General features: G+C 42.1%; 1 protein-coding gene across 1 annotated transcript in view; it reads left to right on the plus strand.

Annotated features, from left to right (window-relative positions):
- Positions 1 to 8753: 8753 nt before the first annotated feature.
- The window catches only part of ABLIM2 (actin binding LIM protein family member 2), a 73561-nt gene continuing 58971 nt past the window's right edge, over positions 8754 to 23343 (plus strand). The window contains exon 1 of the mRNA XM_053458244.1: positions 8754 to 8924. Coding sequence (XP_053314219.1) covers positions 8915 to 8924 — 10 coding nt within the window. The 5' untranslated portion in view covers positions 8754 to 8914. The remainder of the gene's footprint in view (positions 8925 to 23343) is intronic.

Genomic DNA, 23343 nt, shown 5'->3' on the forward strand with positions numbered 1-23343 from the left:
CTTTCCTGTTGACTGAACAACCCAGAGCCCAGCTCTGGACTCTCTAAACCAACAAAGAGTTGACCATTAACAGTTTCTTTAACAGAAACCTATGCTTACAGCTACAGCAGACATGCTTTATAACACAATTATTGTTCTATTAAAATGCTTTAAGGTTAATGCAATGGCAGTGAATCCTTTTATCGGGTTCTTAATATGAATAGAGTTTATAGGTTTGTTAGGAATCTGATTTACACGTCTCATGGCATTTGAGTCCCAATGTACCCGAGTCAGTGGGTCTGGGGTGAGTGACCACCAGTGTTCCCTCTAAGCTGTGCGCTTGTGCGCGCGCACATAGCTTTTTTAGAGAGCGCACATGTCCACAAAATTTTTGCTCTGTGAAACTTTCTGCACAAGAGAAATTTTCTGCGCACACCAACTAAGAAAAATTAGATGGAACATTAGTGACCACATCAACCAATTATTTAGGAAGCATATCATTTTGACGTGTTCCTGATCAGCGTATGTAAAGTGCTGCCGAGTATATTACGCAGTTCGTATGAACTTACACAAGAGAAATTTGTTAGTTATACATTACACATACATCAGGACAGCACGTGAAATGTATAGGTGTCCTGAGAAAAATAGTCGATGAGTATAACATGATTCTGGGATGACTCTAGGTTGAGTTTTCTTGCCCCTAATGAATGCTTCTTCCTCTTATAATATATTATATCTATCGTCAAAGTATGGTGGAGTCCCTTGGGCATGGAGATGTGTCATGGACTACTACTCATCATATTTATCAAGGTAAAACGCCAAATGTGGAGCAATTACAGTGGTCAGGGCCGGCCCAAGGCAAAATGCCGCCTGGGGCGAATTTTAAAATGCCGCCCCCCCCACTTCCCTTATCTACCCTTCCTCTCCCTCCGTCCCTGCCACCCCCCCGCCCCCTTGTACTTACCTTTCAGCAGTCCTGCGGCGAGTCTCCCTGTTCGGTCTCGGTGCCGGCTTGTAATGCTGAGCGCCGGAAACGAACAGGGAGACTCGCCGCAGAGGAGAGAGAGAGAGGGGCGCCGAGCGGGTACTGACAGCTTGGTAAGCGAAAACCACTCGGCGCCCCTCTCTTCCGCTTTAAAAAAAAAAAAAAAAAAAGGGCTTGGGGCGGCGAAGTGCCGCCCCTTCAAAAGTGCCGCCTGGAGCGGTTGCCCCACTTGGCTCCATTGTCGGGCCGGCCCTGACAGTGGTAGTCAATGAAATGATCCTACTGAATGTTCCATAACACTAAGGGACTCATTTCAGGCATAAATATTTGCTGGGTTATTACTCCATTAACAACAAATGCAGATGTACGTGTAACGACCACGATTTAACTTACTTATAACGCTGCTAGCAAGATATCAGGCATTGCACATATCATGCTCTTATAAATCACCCCCCTGGTGAGTGTTCATGCAAATTATTAAATGTGATCTTTATTTTAGTTCTTGATTTAGGGGAGCTGTTAATATTGAACAAAACAAAGTAGGTTTATTAAGTTTATTTAGCTATATTTAATAATATTTTGGTTATTTTTTTTGCAAGATAATTAATCAGGCTTTCAGTCGTTGCCAACTAAACTTGTGGCAGTTCTATTTTTCCTGTCTCTATACACGTTACTTAATCCAATCAGAATAATTTTTCTCAAATTCCGTTTTACTGATATATTAAAAAGTGATATTCATTTAAGTCTTTGAAAGTTTATGTAATATTAATTATTAAATTATAATCAGGGACACCATACTCATAGCAATACATTTTGTTATTTTAATGCTCAAATTCTACCCATTTTTGGCTTATTTTGAAGTTTTGTAGAAATGTGACATATTTAAGTAAATCTAAATGTTTGGCAACACTGTCTAATATCAGTTAGTAAAAGAGATGATTGTTAATATAAAAGTGCAAATACAAAGCTTTTATCAGTCATCATTATGCTGAATATCCATACATTGTTCTCAAAGCCCTGAAGTCAGCAAATAAGCCAGAATTTGCAGCTTAGGACTGGAAATATCTTCGAAGTTAAATAAACAGGAAGGCAGATCATCAGAGCTACATCCTATGTGTGACACGCTGTTCCACAATATGCAATCCAGGCAGCTCAGCCAGATTAAGTTTCCAAGCATTACTCATTTGAATATGGTGAATGCCCATCGCAGAAACTAAAGTTATGCAAACTGGTGAAACAAAGCAACAAAGTTCCTTTAACTTATTGTCACCCCCATTGATTAATCTTAGAACGCCAGAAAGTATGGTGCAGGAAAGCTGACTGGTCCCCTTGAACCCCCTTGCTAGCGCATACTCAACATCCACACTGGCACAAACCTACACATACTCATGCTAACACTTACTCTATCACACCATTCAAACCATCACCCTTACATTTACTGCAGATATTTTCTAGATACTCTCGCATTATATGACCTCATTCCCTCCACCGCGAATGGGCCTCTCTAAATCCATAGAACCAAAGGGTTCACTTTTTATGCAACTGTAAGGAGTTCTGCATCACAGACCAATTTGGACTTGTAGAACACCTGAAGGGTGCAGATGAAAAATAATAAGAGGACAGGGGTGTTAGTAGAGTGATAAAGGAGATAAATCTGGAAGCAGCATGTGTGATGGATTGTCAAGGAGCAAGATGGGTATGAAGGAGACCAGTTAAGTTACAGTAGTCATGATGGGCAATAACGCATGAAAAAAGCTTGCATCGTGTGTTAGGTGTGAAGACAAACAATGTTTTTTAAAATGTAGGGCAGTTGTTGGAAACAGATAATGTGAGGGGTTAATGAGAGGTCAAAGCCAGTAATAACAAGCACCATTGACATTACAGAGATGGTTGAAGGCATTGGAGGGAGAAAAGGTAAGAAGTTCAGTGTTGACAAGAGTTTTAGGCATCGTGCAGACATCCGGTTAGAAACAAAGCATGGCAATTAGTGGCACAATCAAATAGGAAAGATAAAACATAAGATTTTCCTATGAAATCATTTTTAAATTGTTTTGCATGAATTGCTAATTACTACTGTTCCTTTTGTATTATAGAAAAAAACATACTACAGTCAGTGTAGATTTGTGCTTTAATCTGAAAAAAATGATTTCCATGTGTAAATTGTTGGCTCTTTATAAATACAACTTATTATTATTATTATTATTATTATTATTATTATTATTATTATTATGTCTATGAATGAAGATGGTGTATATTTTACACTTTTCTCTACTTCCACTAGATGGCAGCCTTTTACTTGGAAGTTTCTGTGTGAGTAGCCACCGATTGCTTACGGTAAACTACAAAGTTACAACAGTCTATTGCTTTAGTAACCAAAATAAAATTATACCAGTATGTGAATGTCTAAAAACAAACCTGCTTTTAATTCACAAAAGTTGAGTTTCGAGAGCACTCAGCAGATAGACACACAAGGCATGTCTGGTTTTGAATCCTTACCCATAGTTACATGGGCTCCTTCATTTGCATGTAAATAGAGAAATTTGGATCCAGTTGCCTGGGGTGCCTGAGTCAGGGCACCTCTGTCTGTCACCCCAGAAAATGCCCTCAGTGTGTAGAAGTTAGTCGGTACTTGTCAGGGGTGCAGCAGAAGCCTCCACTAAGTGTTGGGGACATGCACAAGTGATCTATGTCTTATTTGACATTCTAAATGTATGTATGTATATATATATATATATATATATATATATATTGCCTGGGGTGCTAATTGGTCCAGCTTAGTACTTTAGGGTGATCACAGTATGAGACAAGTATTGTAATGGAACAAACAGTACAAGTATTATTATAGAGGGCACTAACATAATTTTACTTATGGAAAATATTCCGAAAAAGAAAATATAATTTGTGGGAACAAACCCATTCTCTGCTTTTCTATCTTTACAGGAAAGGAATTCGCTCCATTATCTGGGTCACTGTGGAAGTGGAACGTAAGAAAGGAAATCTATAGTGTGAATACTATGAGGAAATGCTGTTGCCCTGCAGTCTGGAACAAAATCCTGACGATAGTCATATATGTGAACCAAAAATTCATATAAGCAGTATACATTTAATATATTATATATATGGGACATTTTCGATATATATTTAAATAAAATAATCAGTCCACAAAATGAGTGCACTCACGAGTCTGGTATCATTAGGTTAACCATAAATTCTTTAATTCACTGATCGGCAATCATATCAATGTTTCGGAGCACGTCGTGACCCTTTGTCAAGATAATTACCTTGTCAGGAAAATAGATATCGATGCGCTGGTCTAACTATAATATGGGGTATTCTAAACGTGTACAATACTCCATTGCAAAAAGAACCACGTCGCTGAAGGAAACTATACAGGACTGTGCTGCCCCTCCATGGTATTAATGGGCTGGTTGGAGAGATGAGTGATCTTTTTTTTTTTCTTTTATCAGCTCAATGGGGTGATCGGGGTCCCTGTCATGCGGCAGAGAGGCTGCCGTCCCCCTGGACCTGCTGCCCTAAGCCTAAATATATTTATTAACCACTTTTTATGTTATGATTGTGAGGTTGAATAAACTGTGTAATGGTACAGATTTCTAACTCTCTTGCACCCTCTAGTGTTCAATATAAGACACAGCTTAGGAGAAGTTGCATAAATAAAGGCACTATGACTTATATGTATAATTCATTCACAACTAATTCTTTTTTTTCATTCTAGCTTTGCAATCCCCCCCGGCCAACATATAGACAATAAAAGTGTAGAATAAAGTGTTATAAAAACTGTTATGTTTTCCCTTTAATGTTTTCAACTCAACATAAATATAATTGCTTAAAAGTTGTTAGTCATGCAGTTTTTTTTAAGCCATTCATACAGTATGTTGGAAGTAAGTTTGTGAAAACACCAGATTGTTTCAAACTTTTATAATTTTGCTTCATCTACCCTGTGAGATCATAGATTGAGATCACCCCGCCCCCACCCCACCCCCGGGTGCAGAAACACTCAAAATATTTACCCTTTTTAATTATGCCCAAAACCAAAAATTAAAACATAACTACCTACCCCTGACCCAGCCTGTACCTGGGCAGCATGGCTTTACTATAGTGAGCAGAAGTGCATATAGAGTTCACAATGGCCAGATGCAGGGGGTCAGGAAAATAATAATAATAAATAATGAAAAAAGGAAATTAGCTCCATCCAGAAATATCACCCAAATGGCGTGAAAAAAAGTAGGGCCATACAGGCCATGTAGCATTGTCAAATGATGCCCTTGAGCACTCATCTTTGGCCCATGGGTTCAAAATTAAAACTAAAAAAATGTATATAAACAAAAAACTACCCAATGAAAAGAATAGTAATCTGACAGATTCTAGAAGGGGGTGTGTGGATTTTTTGCTCTTGCACTGACATGGTTAATTCAACGCACATTTGCTCTATTACTCTATTACTAATATATATGCCCATCATAACATTAGTGCAATTAGTGCAATTTTTTATTTCTATTCTATCTCGCGAACCAACTCCCTCTTTGTTTCTTCCATCTCCTTTACAGTTTTCTTTTATTTTCTCTCCTCCTCTATCTTGCTTCTCTTGTTTCCTCTTTTCTCTTTCCATCTCTCTTCTACCCCTTTTTTCTACCTCCCTTTTCTCTCACCATCTCACATCCTCTCTTTTTGACCCCCCCCACTCTCTTCTCTCCTTGTCTATCTACCTCCTCCTTCTCTCTCACCCCCTTTTTCTTCTTCCTATCACATCTCCTTCTCAGAATGTGCACTCTTATTGGACTTTAATCATCGCCAAGGGTGACCAGCAATTCTCATGGTGACAAGACTTATCTACATTTGGTAGAGAGAGATGTCCAATTGACTTCCACCTACCGGTATTTATACCTGGAACCAGTCCTGGACTAGGGATGAGATGGCCCTGGCACTTTATGGCCAGTGGCCGTCTGATGAGGTAAGTGTGGCAGACGGCTGATCTCTATGTTTGATAAGTTTTTATGCTCACATATCGTGAAGCTGAGGATATCTGGCCAAATGCTGCCCAGTGTGCCAGATGGCCGGTCCCGGCGTGCCTGGAACCCATCAAAAAACATCTGTGCTCAGCATTGTCTTCTGTGTGTAAACGGTGCACATGTGCGCTCCACCTGTCTCCCTTCAAGCCCTGCTTCTCCTTTATTCCATAACAACTGAATGCCCATCAAAATTCTGGAAGACTTAGCTCCACATCTGGCTACGTAACCAGTGTGAACGCATGTGGCTGGATGAACACAATCTCCTCCACAACTAACCAAAAAACTCAGATTCAAGAATCTTATCTCATTTTACCAAATTAACCCATTCAGTGTCCCCTGACCCTTAATCTGGCCCTTACACTAACACTAACCCTATAATTTGCCCCCCCCCCGATTCTAAGATACCTAACCAATTTCCTAAAGCCCTTACTGTCTCGAAACCCCTCCTTAACTGTTCAGGCGCCAGAGTAATTACCCATAGGTCATGCGTATGTAATCCTCCCAGCACCCCTAACATTGGCTGCTGTGCCTTCGTGATGATTCTGCCGACTTCCATAATGGCCTCATCAATCTCATTGCTTCGGATGCAGTAATAGAATTTCCTTTTAAAAATAGTTTGCAATTAGTGGTTATATACTCCACAAAGAGCAGTTACCATGCGAGAAAAATGGGGCAGTCACCATAACGACTGACATAAGAAAAAATCTACCTTCTTGCACCAGAATTGCTTTACATTATCCCCTATTTCTACATACAATCCCGGAGCAGACAGTCTAATCCCGTCACACGCAAGTAATGCAGTCTCTCTGGAGAGTAGTTTTAACAACTGTAAATAAGTAGATATCTAACTATTATATGATAATATTTTTGCATACTTCTCACTGTGCGAATACATACTGTACCCTTTCATCATTACAGTGTTATCTCGTATTATCGCTGCCCGAAATCTATTTTCGCTGCGGCGCTCTATCTTGTGACATTGTGTACGCACCCATCCCTGCTGTGGCATCTAACACTCTGCCGTCTCAAATACTTGGCATGTGACGACAACTTTACTGCGAGTAATGATGGTATGCGGAGTAACCGGACACCATGGAGATCTCATCTGCTGCTCTTAGACACTTGGGCTTCTTCTAAAGCTACTAAGGATATCCCTACTCGACTTATATGTTGCTAAATATATATTGTAAAGACGCTCAGCTTGGGCCTTCTCATGTTTGCTGTTTAACTTTTCATCCTCTGTGATAAACAGCTAGACTTGATGATTTGATCAAGAGAATCTCAAGGGTTCTCCACTAGCAACTGTGTTCACCAAAAAACCCAGTGGTGCCATGTTGTGCCACCGGCAAGCCAATGAATGCAAACAATCTCAGGTCACAAGGAGACTGAGGGACCATTGGACCTTTTTTCAGAAATTAGATGTAAAAAATAGGCAAAAAAAAATAGATATATAGAGATTGATATACCTTTAATGACTGCCAATGCCCCAAGAACCACAAGACAGCCCAAGAAAAGCACCTGGTGAAATATTTAAAAAGTTAATCAGAAAATATTTATCTAAAATGATTACTGGGTAGGTTGGAGCTGGACCAAGCGCCTACCTGAATGGGAGGACCAGTAGCTAGAAGCTCCTTTAATGATTCTCTATGACTCTGGTTGTAGATCATTGAATTCTTGTGGGACTAAGCAGTTGGCGTGTCCGTCCACCATTAGTACAATACAAACATAGGTCCCAATAGAAATATCTCTGAAGATACATTGGGGATTATGTATAAAAAGTCATTCTGACATTTTTCAAAAGTGGTCCTGTCACCATAGCAACTAATTCAATGTTCATGCTGACTGGAACATCCCCTTGGTTGTTATGGCGATAAGACCTCTCATCACACTTTGCACCAGAATCACTTTTACACATTTCATTCAGGTTTTTTAGAGACAAAGTCATTAACGGAGACCTGAATTGCAATAATAACGCAGGGGAAGCTGACCGGGGGGTCACTGATTAATTAGAAGCCACTGAGAAGACTATAATACAAACAAACCAACCAAGAAGCATATTTTAACCATAGGCATCTAATCTGCTTTATGGTACAAGATTCTCCCTACAGATATCTCTGTGTTACACCAAACGCCTGCCTTCACATGCATTTTGGAGCATGTGTGATGTGACGTCCGCCCCAGAAAACGTGGCAGGTGGCAATAAATATACCATTGGGTATTATGTGCATTAAAACACCCAAATCACACCCCAATTCTCAACTGCGCAGGAATTAGTCTCTGCGCAGCAGGTTTTTGAATGAGCCTGGATGTCGGGACTGTCCCAGCAAAATTAAGACTGTTGGAAGTTTTGGTCTGTGTCACATATATAATATAATTATACACTGCAATGTAAGAATAAAATGTTGCAGTTTTATCTTTATTTGAATTATTAACTCATCCCCCCCCCCAGTATTCAGCCCCGGGTAACCTGTCTTATAACCGGTTACTGCGATGGCATTAAGAGAAGTCAGAGGTAAAGCCATAAAGGTGGAAGAGCTCCCTCTAGCAGCTTTCGGGCAAGCAGTGTGTTCACCGGTGCATTATGGGTAATGTAGTTTCCAATGCGTCAATCTTCTCGTTCAAAATACCCGCAGGTGTCACGTGATAAAACTACAATCCCCATGATACCGCCTGCCTCCCTCTCCCTGCGCTATAGCTGTCCCACAGTCATTTATCAGCTCGGTGCTGAAGCTAAAGAGGAGGGGATCGGGAGGAGAGGGGATCAGGACGGGGCTCATCTGCCTCCCGTCTCAGTTAGGGCAGAGCTCTTGAGGCAGCTTGGATGTAATAGGAGGGCGACTGCTGGTCTGATGAGCCGGGATCTGCCCTGGGCTCCGGATTACCTGCTGCAGCTGGATGAGTGCCAGGGGCTAGCGGATCCGGCATGAGTGCGGGTGAGTACCCAGTCCATTTAAATCAACAGGCACGGCACAGGTGCTCGGCTGGCCGTACGTGCCGCGTATACAGCACCCTTCACACATCTGATTGCAGCGCATTTGACGGCTGCTCATTTGCGTTTTGCGCAGCTCTGAAGAGGTTAATCATCATCATCATCGTGCCCTACGTTAGATTTAAAAGCCCCACCATGCCGGTGTCAGGGTGGATCTGCCCCTGGCGAGCGGGATCAGCCCGTTTGGGTGCTGCGTCTTCTTTTCGTTGTGTATGCGGAGGTTCCTTATAGATCGCATTGGGAGTCTCATAGCTCATCATCACCGAGACACAGATGCTTATGTATGAAGGATGCCGGGGACGGGGCCCTAGTGCCGGGCAGATGGGCCCCTCGGTGTGCATCAAACGTATTGGGACCTAAAAGTGCGAACTCAGTGACAGGTCAAAGCATGAGGCTTCTTCACTTCTTATTGATGGGAAAAGCTGTCCCAGTTTAACCAGCACCACCCATTTGCAGATCAGGGGGAAATCCAGTTGAGATTTCCCTTGGCTTTTTGCCCTCATCTTGTGGGTATATACATGCTGCTGTCATTGAAGAATCACGTGATCACTTCTCATCATGACTTCTAGGTTTTGCCATCTACCCAATTAACCTCTTAACTGCCAATTTCTGAAAAATGTATAATGTATGTGATATTTGTCGCACTTATTAGTGATGGTTGCCTTCCATGCACAGAACGCTTCATTAGTCTCATATTCCTCTGACAGTATGCATATGCCTATCACAGTAAGGGTTAATTGCAGTTTGTTACTTACACCCCATCCATTACTGGACGTATCATAAGGATGATGAGACTTGTGGCCCAAATAAAGCATTTGACAGACCCAAAGATCCTCCGTCCTTGATCATCTGCCAATTAGATCGGGGATGGGGAATATTTCACATGATTTTGGGTTTGGCTGAGGATGATAGGCAGCTGGATTCAGAGAGTGATCGGTTTAGGCTACTAAAGCCACATAATAATCTCCATTCTCTCATCTGGGCATTCCTTTAACGCAGACACAGCATGACAGAGACATTACCTTCATAATTAAATGGGTTCTCTATTCATTTACTGGGGGCGCTGGGAAAACGCAGTTTATTGTCAGACAGATTTCTTAATGGTCGACGTGTTCCAGTATTTAGTTTACAAGTGTAATTTACAAACCAGTTTTGATTGGATTTAGATGCGTTCCCTTTGGAATTTTTATATTATACCGGAGGAACCTTTTGGCCAAACGTTTTATGTAATTCTCTCCAGAAGGACCACGGCTGTTGAATGTCTGGACTATAGCAGAATGATGGATTCGGGTCTTTTTATATTCTAAAGGTCAGTCTTAGCGCTCACACGGATGTGATTTAGCTTATTGAATGACGTACCGCTATCTGTACTTGTCAATTTGTTTGGCAGCATCGGGGATGACTTTTCAGAAGTAAATGGGCTCTATAAAATTACTCTACAGGTTCAGGGTCTGGCCAGGTTCTAGTAGGTAGGACTTCGCTACTTTTTAGCGGTCATGGGAATTTTGGTTCAGCAGGGGCTTCCGAATTTGCTGGTATGTTGCATTCTACAAATTGAGATTCCTTAGTCTTGACCGATCATTTTTATCCTGCAAACCATTCACCCTCTTCTCTCTCCAATGTGTCAATATCCTTCTGGAGATGGGGTCTCTAGGTGAGGTCTGACCAGAGATCTGTAAAGAGGCAGAACCACCTCCCTGTCCTGCTCCTGATGCCTCTCGCTATATCCACCAACACCCTGCTTGCTTCTTGCTGTATTGCATCCTTTGTCTGCTTATCTTTGTCATCAGAAATTATTACTCCCAAGTCCTGACAGAACTGTGTCCCCAATTTTGTATTCTATTTAAGGATTTTTACATCCCAAGTGCATTTTGTTACATTTATCAACATTGAACTGCAGCAGCCACCCTCTCAACCATTCTTCTAATTTGATTAAATCACTTGCCATTTCACTTGTTCCACCAGGAACATTTCATGCTGAAATATATCATCCTGCAGATGTAAATATTCCATAGGTACAAAAAGTGTTTTCCCATGGATAATGCTTTTCACTATAATATATATATCATCCCATATAACAGGTTACTGTATCCAATATGTTACTATACATTAACCCATACATAATATCATATAGTATATATCTTCCACTTAATATCATATAGTATATATCTTCCAGTTAAATATACTGAATGATATGAAGTTCCCATTTATACCAAGCACCGCACTAATGGGTGTCTTTATTAGCATTTTTTGTAATTTAATCCTATTTTTGTTCTCATTTTGGCATAAAACCAGTTCCACTAATATCAGTTGGTACAACTGGTGAGTTACAAGCTTTTAAGGCATGTATGTGCTGGTGACATCACAGCGCATTTCCATGGCGATAGATTCCGGGCGCGTATACGGGAAGCATTGAGTCTACAGGCCCCTGGGCCACCAGAGGACATGACTTCTTGCATTTTCATGTATGTCCCAGATATACAGTACACAACCTGCTTTTTTTCGCCTTAACGTGATGTAATGTTGTATTTCACACTAAACGTGTCATTTCACAGAATATTCCAGCCTGTGAATCACAGACGTTGCATTTTGCTTATCTCTTACATACCACGCGAGCGGCTGCATGTAATGCGAGGGTGCGTACATTAACACCGAGCTGCTACTTCTGGGGGATAATGTGAAATGTTTCTTCAGCGTGTCACATTTCTCTAGCAGGCTGCACTTTGACAGCTGATGCATTTTTATTCTTTGACTTGCCAGGTATAAATATTTTTAAATCCAGGATAAGAATAGAGCAACGCGCCTCCCCGATGTATGACGGGGGCATTACTTCACTAAAGGGAGCGTTCACAGGAGAGCAGGAGATTCAACTCCCTCATTTACCTATTCATTATTAGGAGTCAACACTGGTTTCTCCAGGATGAAGTAGAGAGCTGGACGTCTATTATTATGTAATTCAATGCATAAGGAAACTAAAGAAATCTCACTGATTTAACTATACATTATACAGGGCCAGCCAAGCACTTTATACAGCAGAAGCTCATTTTAGTTGGCTCTTTATAATGTATGGTGAAGTCAAGGAGCTGAAGTTGCTGTCAACTCTCCCTCTTTCTTCGTCCAATTCTTCCCTAGTATCGGCTGTGTGTACCAGGCCTCCCGCAGTACTTCCGCAAAAGGGCGGAGCCACAGCATGCACCACCTGGACACACTCTTCCTCCAATCAGGGGAAAGGATGTGTGCAGAGGCTCCTCCCTTTTGAGTAGCTCCGTGAGGCCTGGTCAGCAGAGCTGATACCAGGGAGAACTAGAAGTAAGGAGAGGCAAGAGAAGAAGTGGTTGGCAGAGAGGTAGGGAGACATGGAGAGTGTGAGTAAGCTTGAGTTGGTGAAAGTGTTGGTGTTTTTACATTTTGAAATGGGGAGGGAGGGTGGTGCCAAAAATAGGATCCATCCAGGGTACCAAAAACTCTAGGTACACTAGTGCTTTAAAGCGATGCAATTCTACATTTCAACATCAAGCCAAAGTTCTTTATATTAAAAATAAAGCTCCCACACTCATGTAAATGTGCGGGGAGTGTACATATCTTATAACAAATTCACAATATAACAATATTAATCTGTTAAAAAGCAAAGCTACTTCCCTTTTGATTCTCACTTTCTGCAGCATACCTTCTGTCTGTCATGGTGGGGAGGGTTGGTCACTGACAGTACAGGTGCTGGCAGTGTCCATAAGTATGCTTTGCTTATTTTATAAGGACTTTGATGTTTACAGTTTCTAAGTAAAGAACTTGGACGGCTTTAGCAGTGGCCCAAAAAAAGGATCTCTGTTGATTAAGTACAACAATGAAAGTCTGCCTGGCTTAGCTGCTGGCACGTGTAACTATGCAAATCCTAATAACCGTGACATTTTCTTGCCGTTTTCAGTTTAATAGACGCACTTTGTGTTAAATTTGCATTTTAATCTACGTGTCTGGTAAATGTGGAATTAAATTAAAAAATATTTGCTGAGATTCCAAAGTTTAATGACACGGTACATTCCGTCTAAGACAGGAGAAGGCACCGGTAGTGCTTTGGCCGCTGCTGACTGATTTGCCAGAAATAAAATATGACATCAAAAAACAACCTGTAAAGAACTCTGTAGGAGTAGCAGAAAGATCGACTGATCACTCAGCTCCGGCCAGCGGTCGGATCATGTTCTGATGCTCTTTAAGAGTGAGAATGAGTGACTGTCTCCTTAACAAAAGCACTCAAATTAGAGTGGAGGAGATCATGACACTGCCCCCCACTGGCAGAATTGCAGTATTCCAAGCTGACCCAAATTAGTATTTGGTTTTCTTTTGAACTTTTTGAAAAGCTTGTATACAATGTAACCGTGCAAGTGTCAAACATTTGCCAGCCACGAAGGTGGTGATGCTTGTGGGGAATCTAGATTAGTAAGTGACAGCGGGCGGGGGGGGGGGGGGTCGTGCGATGTGTCTTTTACAGAAGAGCATCAGAATTGAGAAAGACATGGACTGTTTTAATAGAACTTTACTGTAATTACTGTATAATTGGCCTGTGTTGTATTAAAAAAAAGACTATGATCGGTCCCATGTACGGGGTTGTATCCTATTTGCAATGTACCATTTCTGGTTGAACAGTACAAATAGGAAACATTTTGGTCTTCTATTCTATTGAACCATTTATAAAGGGGCTCAATAAGGTTTTGTTATTAGGGAACTACTTGCCGTGACTATGCAGGAGCCCTGATTATGTGCAATGAAAACTGCATATTCACGGAGATCCGTAGCCAGCCTGATGCTTGTGATAACCTGTTTTACAAAACTGATGTAATCTGTGTACAAAGGAACGGAATAAATGGCCAAATAGGACCCCGTTTGGTTTTGGGGTGAGGCTGGAGGTCTTGCTTGGGTATGTAACCGAGTAAAGCATACAGAAGGACAATATGTTCGACTTGCTCAATTCTATTGAGCAGAAGACCATGTGGAAGACCATGGTACACACACCCATACACTCATACACTCATGGCCTCCAAACATTCTGAGCTCCTAGAAGGAGGACATTTGGGAGGTATGAAAAGAGTGATTGGTAATGTGGCGTTGTGTTTCATTGAGATTGTTGGGGATCTCCAGAGGTTAGTTCTCACGTTCCATCTGGTTTAATAGAGGATTCCTTTCATACCTCACTGCACCTCATGCAGATACTGCTTTTCAACTTTCCCCCTTTCAGCTATTATTGTTATTTATTGATTTATATAGTGCTATCATCTTATCTTAGAAGATGTAATCAAACTGCTGGGAAACCTGCGAGCGAGACAGGGACTAAGCAATATAAATCTCAGAGGAAAAATGATTTGCACACTACAGGCCTTTTAATCTTACAGACATAGCCAAGATGATTAAGCTACAAGCTTCACACTCAGCCAAGTGTTTGCTTGGGACCTTTGGAGCTGGGAAGCTACATCTTGGGTACCTCTGATATGGTAGCGGAGTGGTCCCTTTAAATGTTCACATGTCTTTCTCCAGCGCCTAGGCTTGCAGGAGATACTGTATGTTCAGCTGAACGCATCTCCTGCAGCCTTCACCCACGCGGCATACTCACCTCCTGTCAGCTCCAGCAATGGTTTGGTGAGCATTCGGGAGAAACTCTCTGTCTCTGATTTCCTGTCACTTATTAGCTACATAAGCAGCCAATCAGTAATGAGAAAATGGGATCACGGGGGGGGGGGCATGGCACTGTAAGCTCTGCAGCTTCTCCTAAAGGATTTTTTTTCATGCAGGGTGCAGAATGCGTACTAAAGTACCGTATTTCCTCGATTATAAGACGACCCCGATTATAAGACGACCCCCCAAAATCAAAATATTAATTTAGGAAAAAAACAAAAAGCCTGAATATAAGACGACCCTATAGGAAAAAAAGTTTTACCAGTAAATATTAATTCATTGTGATCCTGCACCCACACAGGGTACCAAACAGCACGGTCCTCTAGGGTATTAACGCCACAGCTCAATTAGGTAATCACCCACAATTTATTTGTAGTCCACGTACGAAGATATTTACAGGATTACATAGAACATAAATTCTCTACAAACAAAAGCCTAGCTCGTCTGAGCGCTTACTAACATATAACTCCCCTCACTACACAGGGTCTAAAACTAAACAAAACGTAATCCCACCAACCTTTTTGATGGTCTCTCTTGTGCAAAGCAAGCCCTGCTGCTTCCAAACCAACTCTCTCTCTTCTGTCCAACAGGTCAGGTTATATTGCAGCCAGTGCAGCTAATTACCTGCAGCTGACCAGTGCATTGGAGTCAGCTTAAACTCCTGGCCTGGATCCTGTGGACTTCTTGCCTCATGGAAAACCCGGCATGGAGTTTCCACAAAATGGGGAAATGGAGCATTGGCCCACCCTGCTCTCCAATTGCTCCACCCCAGGGACCCATATGTATACTCTGCATAGCAGCTGTACCCAGATGCCATGCTAATCATCTCCCTGGGGTTCACACTGTCACATATCCTCCCCACCAGCTCAGAACCATGGGGCTGAGCGACCATGGGACTAAGCAGCTCTGCTGATGACGTCCCTCTTAGGTTGGCATCAGGGGGCTTTCCTTTCCACACACCATAAATGTGGCCCGGTAGTGGATACTTTCTCCTTGTATCCATCTGCCCTTCTGGGTTTCTGCAACCATCAGTGAATGGGTAACACTCTGCACAGCCACGTCTCTTCTCTGTACAAATGAACACCATCGTAGCTTGCCCATTCAGAAGGTCTACCCTGTGTGGTCTACACGATACAGCCAAACGCACACCATCTTCAAGCAGTTTCCCCGTCGCTCTTTCGCCATTGCTGTCACCTGTAGAAGGTTCCTCCTTTGAAGTATGGCTACTGCTGGACCTGGGACCACCTGCTCCCTGGAGCAGCTTACTGCCATGTTGCTCTACTAGTTGGTAAGTACTCCTAGCACCATGCATGGACCCTCCTTCACTTAACCCAGAAAGCTTACATTTAATGGCATTCTTAATCACAGTCTTTTTCTCCAGACATCTTGTATTGTACTGTGGCTGCTCACCTGCTGCTTGTACAATATTGAACGTTTCAGATACAGTGTCCTCTTCCTCCTGGACCTTAATCTGTTGCTGCAGAGCTAGCTTGGCCTCCCTTTCTTCAGCTAGCTGTATACCCAGTTCATCTAACTGGAGTTGTAGTAGTACATGTTTTTCTACTGCAGTAACCCTTTGTTCCTCAAGGGTTGCTTTCACCTCTCTCAGCTCTAAGGTTGATATTTCCAGTTGATGTCTGAGGGATTTATTGTCTTTCTCCAGTTCAAGCCCAACTTGTTGAAGCTTTACACTCAAAGTCTTGGCATTCTCCAGACTCTCTGCCATTTTGTCTCTCTCAGCCTGGATATCAGCAACCTGCCTCAATAATGTTTGCCTGTCCCGCTCTGTATTAGTCAGTATTGCTTCCAGCTTACATTGGACCATCTCGCTTTCCCTTAAAGCTTGATCTCTGGAGCTGATAGCCGATGCTAACTCCTCCTCTTTTAGAAGCATAACTGCCTCCATTTGCTTTAGCTGGGCTTCTGTGGCTTGTAGCTGTTCCTTGCAAGATTCCAGTTCCGCCTTTTCTTGGGAATACTTGTCTTTTAGTGCTACGTTGGCCTTATGAAGTTCAGTGTTCTCTTTACTGGCTTTAGATAAGACCTGGATTTCATCTTGTAGTGTTTTTACGGTCTCCTGCAGATTTACTTTTTCTAGACGCTCAACTGCAAGTGTTAAATTCACACTGCTATTCTGAGACAGGAGCTCGAATACACGCTCTGCATCCTCTTTACCTTTCTGGGACACCTCCGCGAGACGTTTTTCAACCACCAGCTTTTGTTCCTGCAACTGTTGCATCTCTTGCAGTTTTGTTGACAGGTCAACACAATGCTTTTCTCTAGAAGCAGCCACTTCATTTTGCAAAGTGAGGTTTTCTCCCTCAAGCTGGCCAATAGTTCGGTGCAATTCCTCCTGTAAGTGTGCTGCTTGTTTTTTAACCTCTTTTAACTCATGTTCTTTTAGCATACACTCATCAGTCAGCTTTTTGTTCTTGCAGATCTGTTTCCCAACATACTCTGACTGCTCAATCACATACTGATTCAGCTCATCTCTGGACATAGCTTCCACTTTCCTGAGCTTGGTAGTCCATGCCACATTGTTACATTCACCACGACTCAGTTTGTCATAGCAAACATTTAACTCTGTCAGTCTCTTAATTTCACAGTCTCTCTGTTTGATAGCATCATCATACTTTTGTTTGTTGAAGACAAGCTCTTTCTGTAATTTGTGTTTCTCCTCCTGAAGTTGAAGAACTTCTCTAGCTACTGTGCAGCCTCTTTTGTCCCCATGTGCACATTTGCAAGACATAGGTAGCATTCCCACTTTATTTCCTGCAGCATTTAGTCGATCTGTTACTTCTTTCAGCTGCAAGTTCAAATCAGAGACTTCACCCTGGTGCAGCCACTTTAAGGATTCAATTTCCTCCTTTAACTCTTGAGCCTCAACACAGGACCCTGCACAGTTTATATATGCCTTTTGTGCCAGTTTCAGTGGTTCCACACATCCACTGCAGGTTGGCTGGCGAGTGAAACATGGAAAGGACATTTTATTTCTGCTTTGCTGTCCTTTTCCCATCTTGCATTAGACCAACAGTCAGTGCAATACACAAATCCCAGAGTCTTTAATCGCTCCCTCTGCAGTATGTAATCAAGTAATTACCAGCAGGTCATAGCGACAAAATGCTTTTCTTTAGCAGGTTTCACAGCTATGCAATACTTTTACCCAGCAAATAGAAACCTCACGTCCGGATCATCAATAAGTCGTCAAACACATCAAGGCCATCCTCCATAAGCATATGTATTTCAGCGAGCAATACACAAGGGCACATACCATGCAACAGTCTTTGAAGTGTTTTCACTCAATCCTCCGGGTTAAGCTGTAATCTCTTCTGGCACATCCACTGCAGCTTGGTAGCTTCAGGCTGCACAACACTTGGGGTTCCTGGATCCAGTGTAGCACTCGTCACCAGCATCCACTCAGTTGTTCACTTGGTTCCTGCTTTCTGCCCACAGACCATAGCAGTGCTTTGCCCGCATTCCCCACCATATTGTGATCCTGCACCCACACAGGGTACCAAACAGCACGGTCCTCTAGGGTATTAACGCCACAGCTCAATTAGGTAATCACCCACAATTTATTTGTAGTCCACGTACGAAGATATTTACAGGATTACATAGAACATAAATTCTCTACAAACAAAAGCCTAGCTCGTCTGAGCGCTTACTAACATATAACTCCCCTCACTACACAGGGTCTAAAACTAAACAAAACGTAATCCCACCAACCTTTTTGATGGTCTCTCTTGTGCAAAGCAAGCCCTGCTGCTTCCAAACCAACTCTCTCTCTTCTGTCCAACAGGTCAGGTTATATTGCAGCCAGTGCAGCTAATTACCTGCAGCTGACCAGTGCATTGGAGTCAGCTTAAACTCCTGGCCTGGATCCTGTGGACTTCTTGCCTCATGGAAAACCCGGCATGGAGTTTCCACAAAATGGGGAAATGGAGCATTGGCCCACCCTGCTCTCCAATTGCTCCACCCCAGGGACCCATATGTATACTCTGCATAGCAGCTGTACCCAGATGCCATGCTAATCATCTCCCTGGGGTTCACACTGTCACATCATGTAAATATATTTTTTAAATTTCCTTTTATTTGCCAACCTGCCCCCCCCAGTTATGCCACTCTGCCCCCAGAAATGCTTTATACCCCCCCTATTTGCCACTCTGCCCCATGATATGCCTTATACCCCTATATGCCACTCTGGCATATAGGGGGTTAAAAGGCATATCATGGGGCTGAGTGGCATATAGGGGGTTAAAATGCATTTCTGGAGGTATATATGCATACCATGGGGCTGAGTGGCATATAGGGGGTTAAAATGCATTTCCTAACAGCAATCACACTCCTATCAAGCCAAGGCAGCCAGTACATGCTGGAACCTGGGGATGATAGTAGTGGGATTACAGCCTCCCTATGCCATGCTACAACCCCCACCCCCGTTACACATCCATGCTATCACACACAAACACACATTCACAAACATTTAAATACTCATTCATTCCATTAATCACACATACTTCACACATTAATCACACATACTTACCCAAAAACCCTCCCCCACCCCCTTACCTGAACTGCAGATCTCTCACTCGAAGACTTCTGCAGGGGACCGGCTGTACCAGCAACTTCTCTGGCCCCGCCCCCAGAGGAGGGAGGGGGAGATAGAGTTCTGTGAGGAAGCTACAAGCTTCCTGTCCTCCTGCTTCTAACGGAAGAGACGCTGCTCGCGACCGGTAAGCAGCATGGCCCCAGCCATTTTTTTGGGGTCTGATTATAAGACGACCCCGATTATAAGACGAGGGGTATTTTTCAGAGCATTTGCTCTGGAAAAAACCTCGTCTTATAATCGAGCAAATACGGTACTTATGCATTCTTTGTCCCATTTAATTTACAAAGTGAGTTATAAAAGGACTATGTATCACAATTTCTTATTTAGAACTAATCCAGAGCTATGGCATTAACAAAATAACTGTTAGAGACCGTTCAATGTGTGCGTATCGTTTGGCAGCCCCTTTAAAGAGGGGAACTTTTGATCATAACACTTTGTGTGTAGGTTGGTGAGTAACACATTTAAAAGATTAAGATGTAACATTTCGGGACAATCTGTAACGATTTATTCGTAAGTCACACTTGTCTAAGTTCTGTCTGAACAAGATGTCCAAAATAAAATAACATAAGTAAGCCAGTGACATTTGTAAACTGAATTAAAAAAAAACGTAATTACTTCTGCTTAATTGGATGCAGCTAGTGATATGCCACAGGGCTGCGGGTATACTAAAATAGATTCCGGAGACCGCCCGTCTAGCGTCTTTTGCTTGTTATACGAGAGGTTTTACAGGGTATACACGACGGTGGCACAAGATGTATGAATTCCCACCGGCAGGCGAGATCTCAAATGCTATTTCATAGAGTTAATGTAATAAACCAAAGGATCCTCGCCTACAGCTTATCTATCATTCGAATTTCTCACTATTGTCAGGGTGGGTGCTTAAAGATTGCAGTTGTGTGTTTATGGAAGACTGGAAAATGAGAGCCTCGTGAATGAAAAGTTTAACCCCTTAATGACAAAGCCCGTACATGTATGGGCTCAAAATGCATTGTTTTCAATGGGTTTAGGGACCGCCCATTGTCCTTAAGGGGTTAATTTAAGTAGCAAATATTATTTTGTAAACAGGGTTAGACCGGCCATGACGAGGTGGCCATGTTTAAGACCTGCAGCCATCTGATAACGTAAGTGTGGCCGATGGCTCCAGTGCTACCTTTTTATGATCATAGTGTGCCACCGCTGCAGCACCCGATCTACAGCGGCAAATTAGATGAGTATGTGGTGCTGTCGTCCAGTGGCCCACCAGGCATTTGTCCGGTGTATCAGATGGCCAGTCCGAGCCTGGTTGTAAACGAAACCCTCATTACGCTTACGAATTTGACGGTGAAAAAGAAACTGGAATCTAGATATGTTACAATTTTATTATTTCATCTTTCAATTTTTTCTGATGCTCAGAGCGTTTTTGTATAATTTTTAAGTGGAAATGTCACCTACACAGCTTCTAGCATCGTTGCATTTATTTGTTAAAGGCACGCTCCAGCCATATTTCCCCAGGAGCAGTACTTCTTGTCCATGGAGCGTACTCAAGAATACTTATTGCTTCTGATCCCGCTAAAAAGTGAGAATGCCTGCATAGATTTCAAAATATGAAATGCACATGTTTGCTTTAAAATAAAGAAATCATTTTACCTTAGTGAAGATCAGTTCTGTGGCAGATAAAAAAAATTGTTTATTCCTAACAGAAAGGTTCTTCCTTCCTCAAATCTGCCAGAATATACAACTTCCACCATAAGTGAAGGAATATAAATCATGGATTTGGAGGGTAAGCTCGCTGTTGTACACATAAACATACTTGGGAACATCCAAGATACCCGTATGCACAGGAATGGGGAGTCCATAAACACTACTCCCCTTAATCTGGAAATCACGGGCTACCCCTGAAGCTACTCATTCCACCATGATACAAACAGATTTGTTACTTTTCCCAAATCACTTGGTACAATTAAACATACATAATTAACATAAGCAATTTATGGGTTACAACCCACCTTGTCAGAATAGCATTTGTAACATTGTGTTCTCAGGACCTGCATTAATGTCCCTCCCCGTATATTACCTTTTCCCCATTGATAAGTTGCTGATTGTTATTAATGATTGGATGAGGAGAAAGGAGAGACGTTCAGGAAAGGAAATTATTTGGAAGAACTAGTTGTGCCAACAAATGCCACAGTTCTCCGCTTCCGAGTTCTCCAATTACTCAATGAAAAACAATTAATAAAACAAGTCATAGTGTTAGATACATTTGTTAAACACTGATATTAGCTTCACTGGTAATTATCTTTTATATATCACCATCATATTCCGAAGCGCTGTAATTAAAGAATATTTTTGTGCTTCTTCATTATTGAAGAAGTGCTTGGCTCAGACCACTTTTTTCCCACTCTACGGAAATATGAAATTGCTAAAGCATGCGTTTGCGTATATTTACCCAACATGAATGGTAACAATGTTGAATAACTAAGATGTAGAGTATAAAATAAATACAGCATGGTGGGCACCCTACAGTTCAGCAGATATTTTTTTGGCCAAACCTTTCATCTTTTCGCATGTGAACATGTTGTAGATGCACGGAGGCCTCGCAGAACATTCCTGTCCCCTCCACACCTTTTTGGCCCCCTTCCCAACGGCTGTTGAAGAAACAGACATCAAAAACAGGTCTTTCCCAGAGGTAAAAAAAAGTAGAATTCCTAACAAATTAAAAACAGTGCACATAGAGATAATAAAAATGCATTTTATTTTTGTAAAATGACTGAACATCTGTTCTGTAAAATGCATTCGGATAAAATCAGGACTCTATAGAGAAATAACTTCATAAAAGTGATTGGGGGGATTCAAAGATAAGAAGTCCTACCTCCTAAGTATGGGTAATCCCAAACCCCTAATATCTGCCTTTGTAGGTTAGACATAATTCTAATTGTCTGGACAGGAACTGAAAATTGCAACACCTTTAACAATTAAACTACAACTCAATTATCCTTGCGCCCACATCAGCTTTCTGGACACAAAAATAACACATTACTTGCAAACCAATGCAAAGACCAAGTTACGCAATAGCTACCACCCAAAAAATCTATCATCTGGAGCCAAGCCATAGAATAGTTTTGCATTTGTTCTGATACTCAAGTGGACAAGGAGATACAATATTCACAGATGCACCAAAACAAGGACCACAAAGGAATCACCAGGTTTGGCTTATCTGTAACCCACAACTTGACTTTCAAAACAAAATTATATGAACAGATGGTACTTCACCATGTATTTGAAAGAGGTGTGAAACCTGTGCACACATTCATTGACGGAGAACCACTACCTTATCTCCATCATGAATCAATGGCACCTTCTGCAAATCACTCAATGTGGTTTATAGAATCATGTGTATACCGTATACCCCTCGTCTTAAAATCAAGGTCGCCTTCTAATCAGATCTCAAATAGAGGTCTGACTATGAGACTAAGATCCAGATCCCCGCAGCACTGCAGGGGACCTGGCTCCTCAGCTGCTGCTGGGGCTTCTATCACCAAGTGCCGGCGAAAGCGTGGGCAGCAGTGAAGGTTGTCTACATGCGCTGCAGGGAATTCTCTCTCTCGGGCTTCTGTGAGGGAGCACCGGCGTCACATGACCTTCCAGTGCTTAGTCATAAAAGCCCAGACGGAACTAACGCCGGCCTCCACCAGACACCAGGGAGTCAGAAGCACTGGTAAGTAGGGGGGGGGGTAAGGCTTTTCTGCCCCATGATATGTCTTTTAACCCCCTTTATGCCACTCTGCCTCCAGAAATGCCTTTTAACCCCCTATATGCCAAACATACATCCAAAATATACTTTTATTGGTATTTTCTGTATCTATTTTTCCAATCATTGTGTTTTTCAAAGACTAATTGTTCTTGGGAAAAGTTTGATTAAAAGGAGTGTGAATAGGTACACAGAGTGAAAAGGTGAATTTTTTATTTAAAAGAAAAAATATATATTTTTCCTACAACATAGGAACTAAGGGCACTGGCTCCAAAACTATACCCACAGACAGGATAGGCTGATACCCATCCAAATTATTATTTAAAAACGGCTTTCATACAAGGTAGAAGCAGCCGGATATATATA

Source organism: Spea bombifrons, chromosome 1 (genome assembly GCF_027358695.1).
Source record: "Spea bombifrons isolate aSpeBom1 chromosome 1, aSpeBom1.2.pri, whole genome shotgun sequence".
Lineage (NCBI taxonomy): Eukaryota > Metazoa > Chordata > Amphibia > Anura > Pelobatidae > Spea > Spea bombifrons.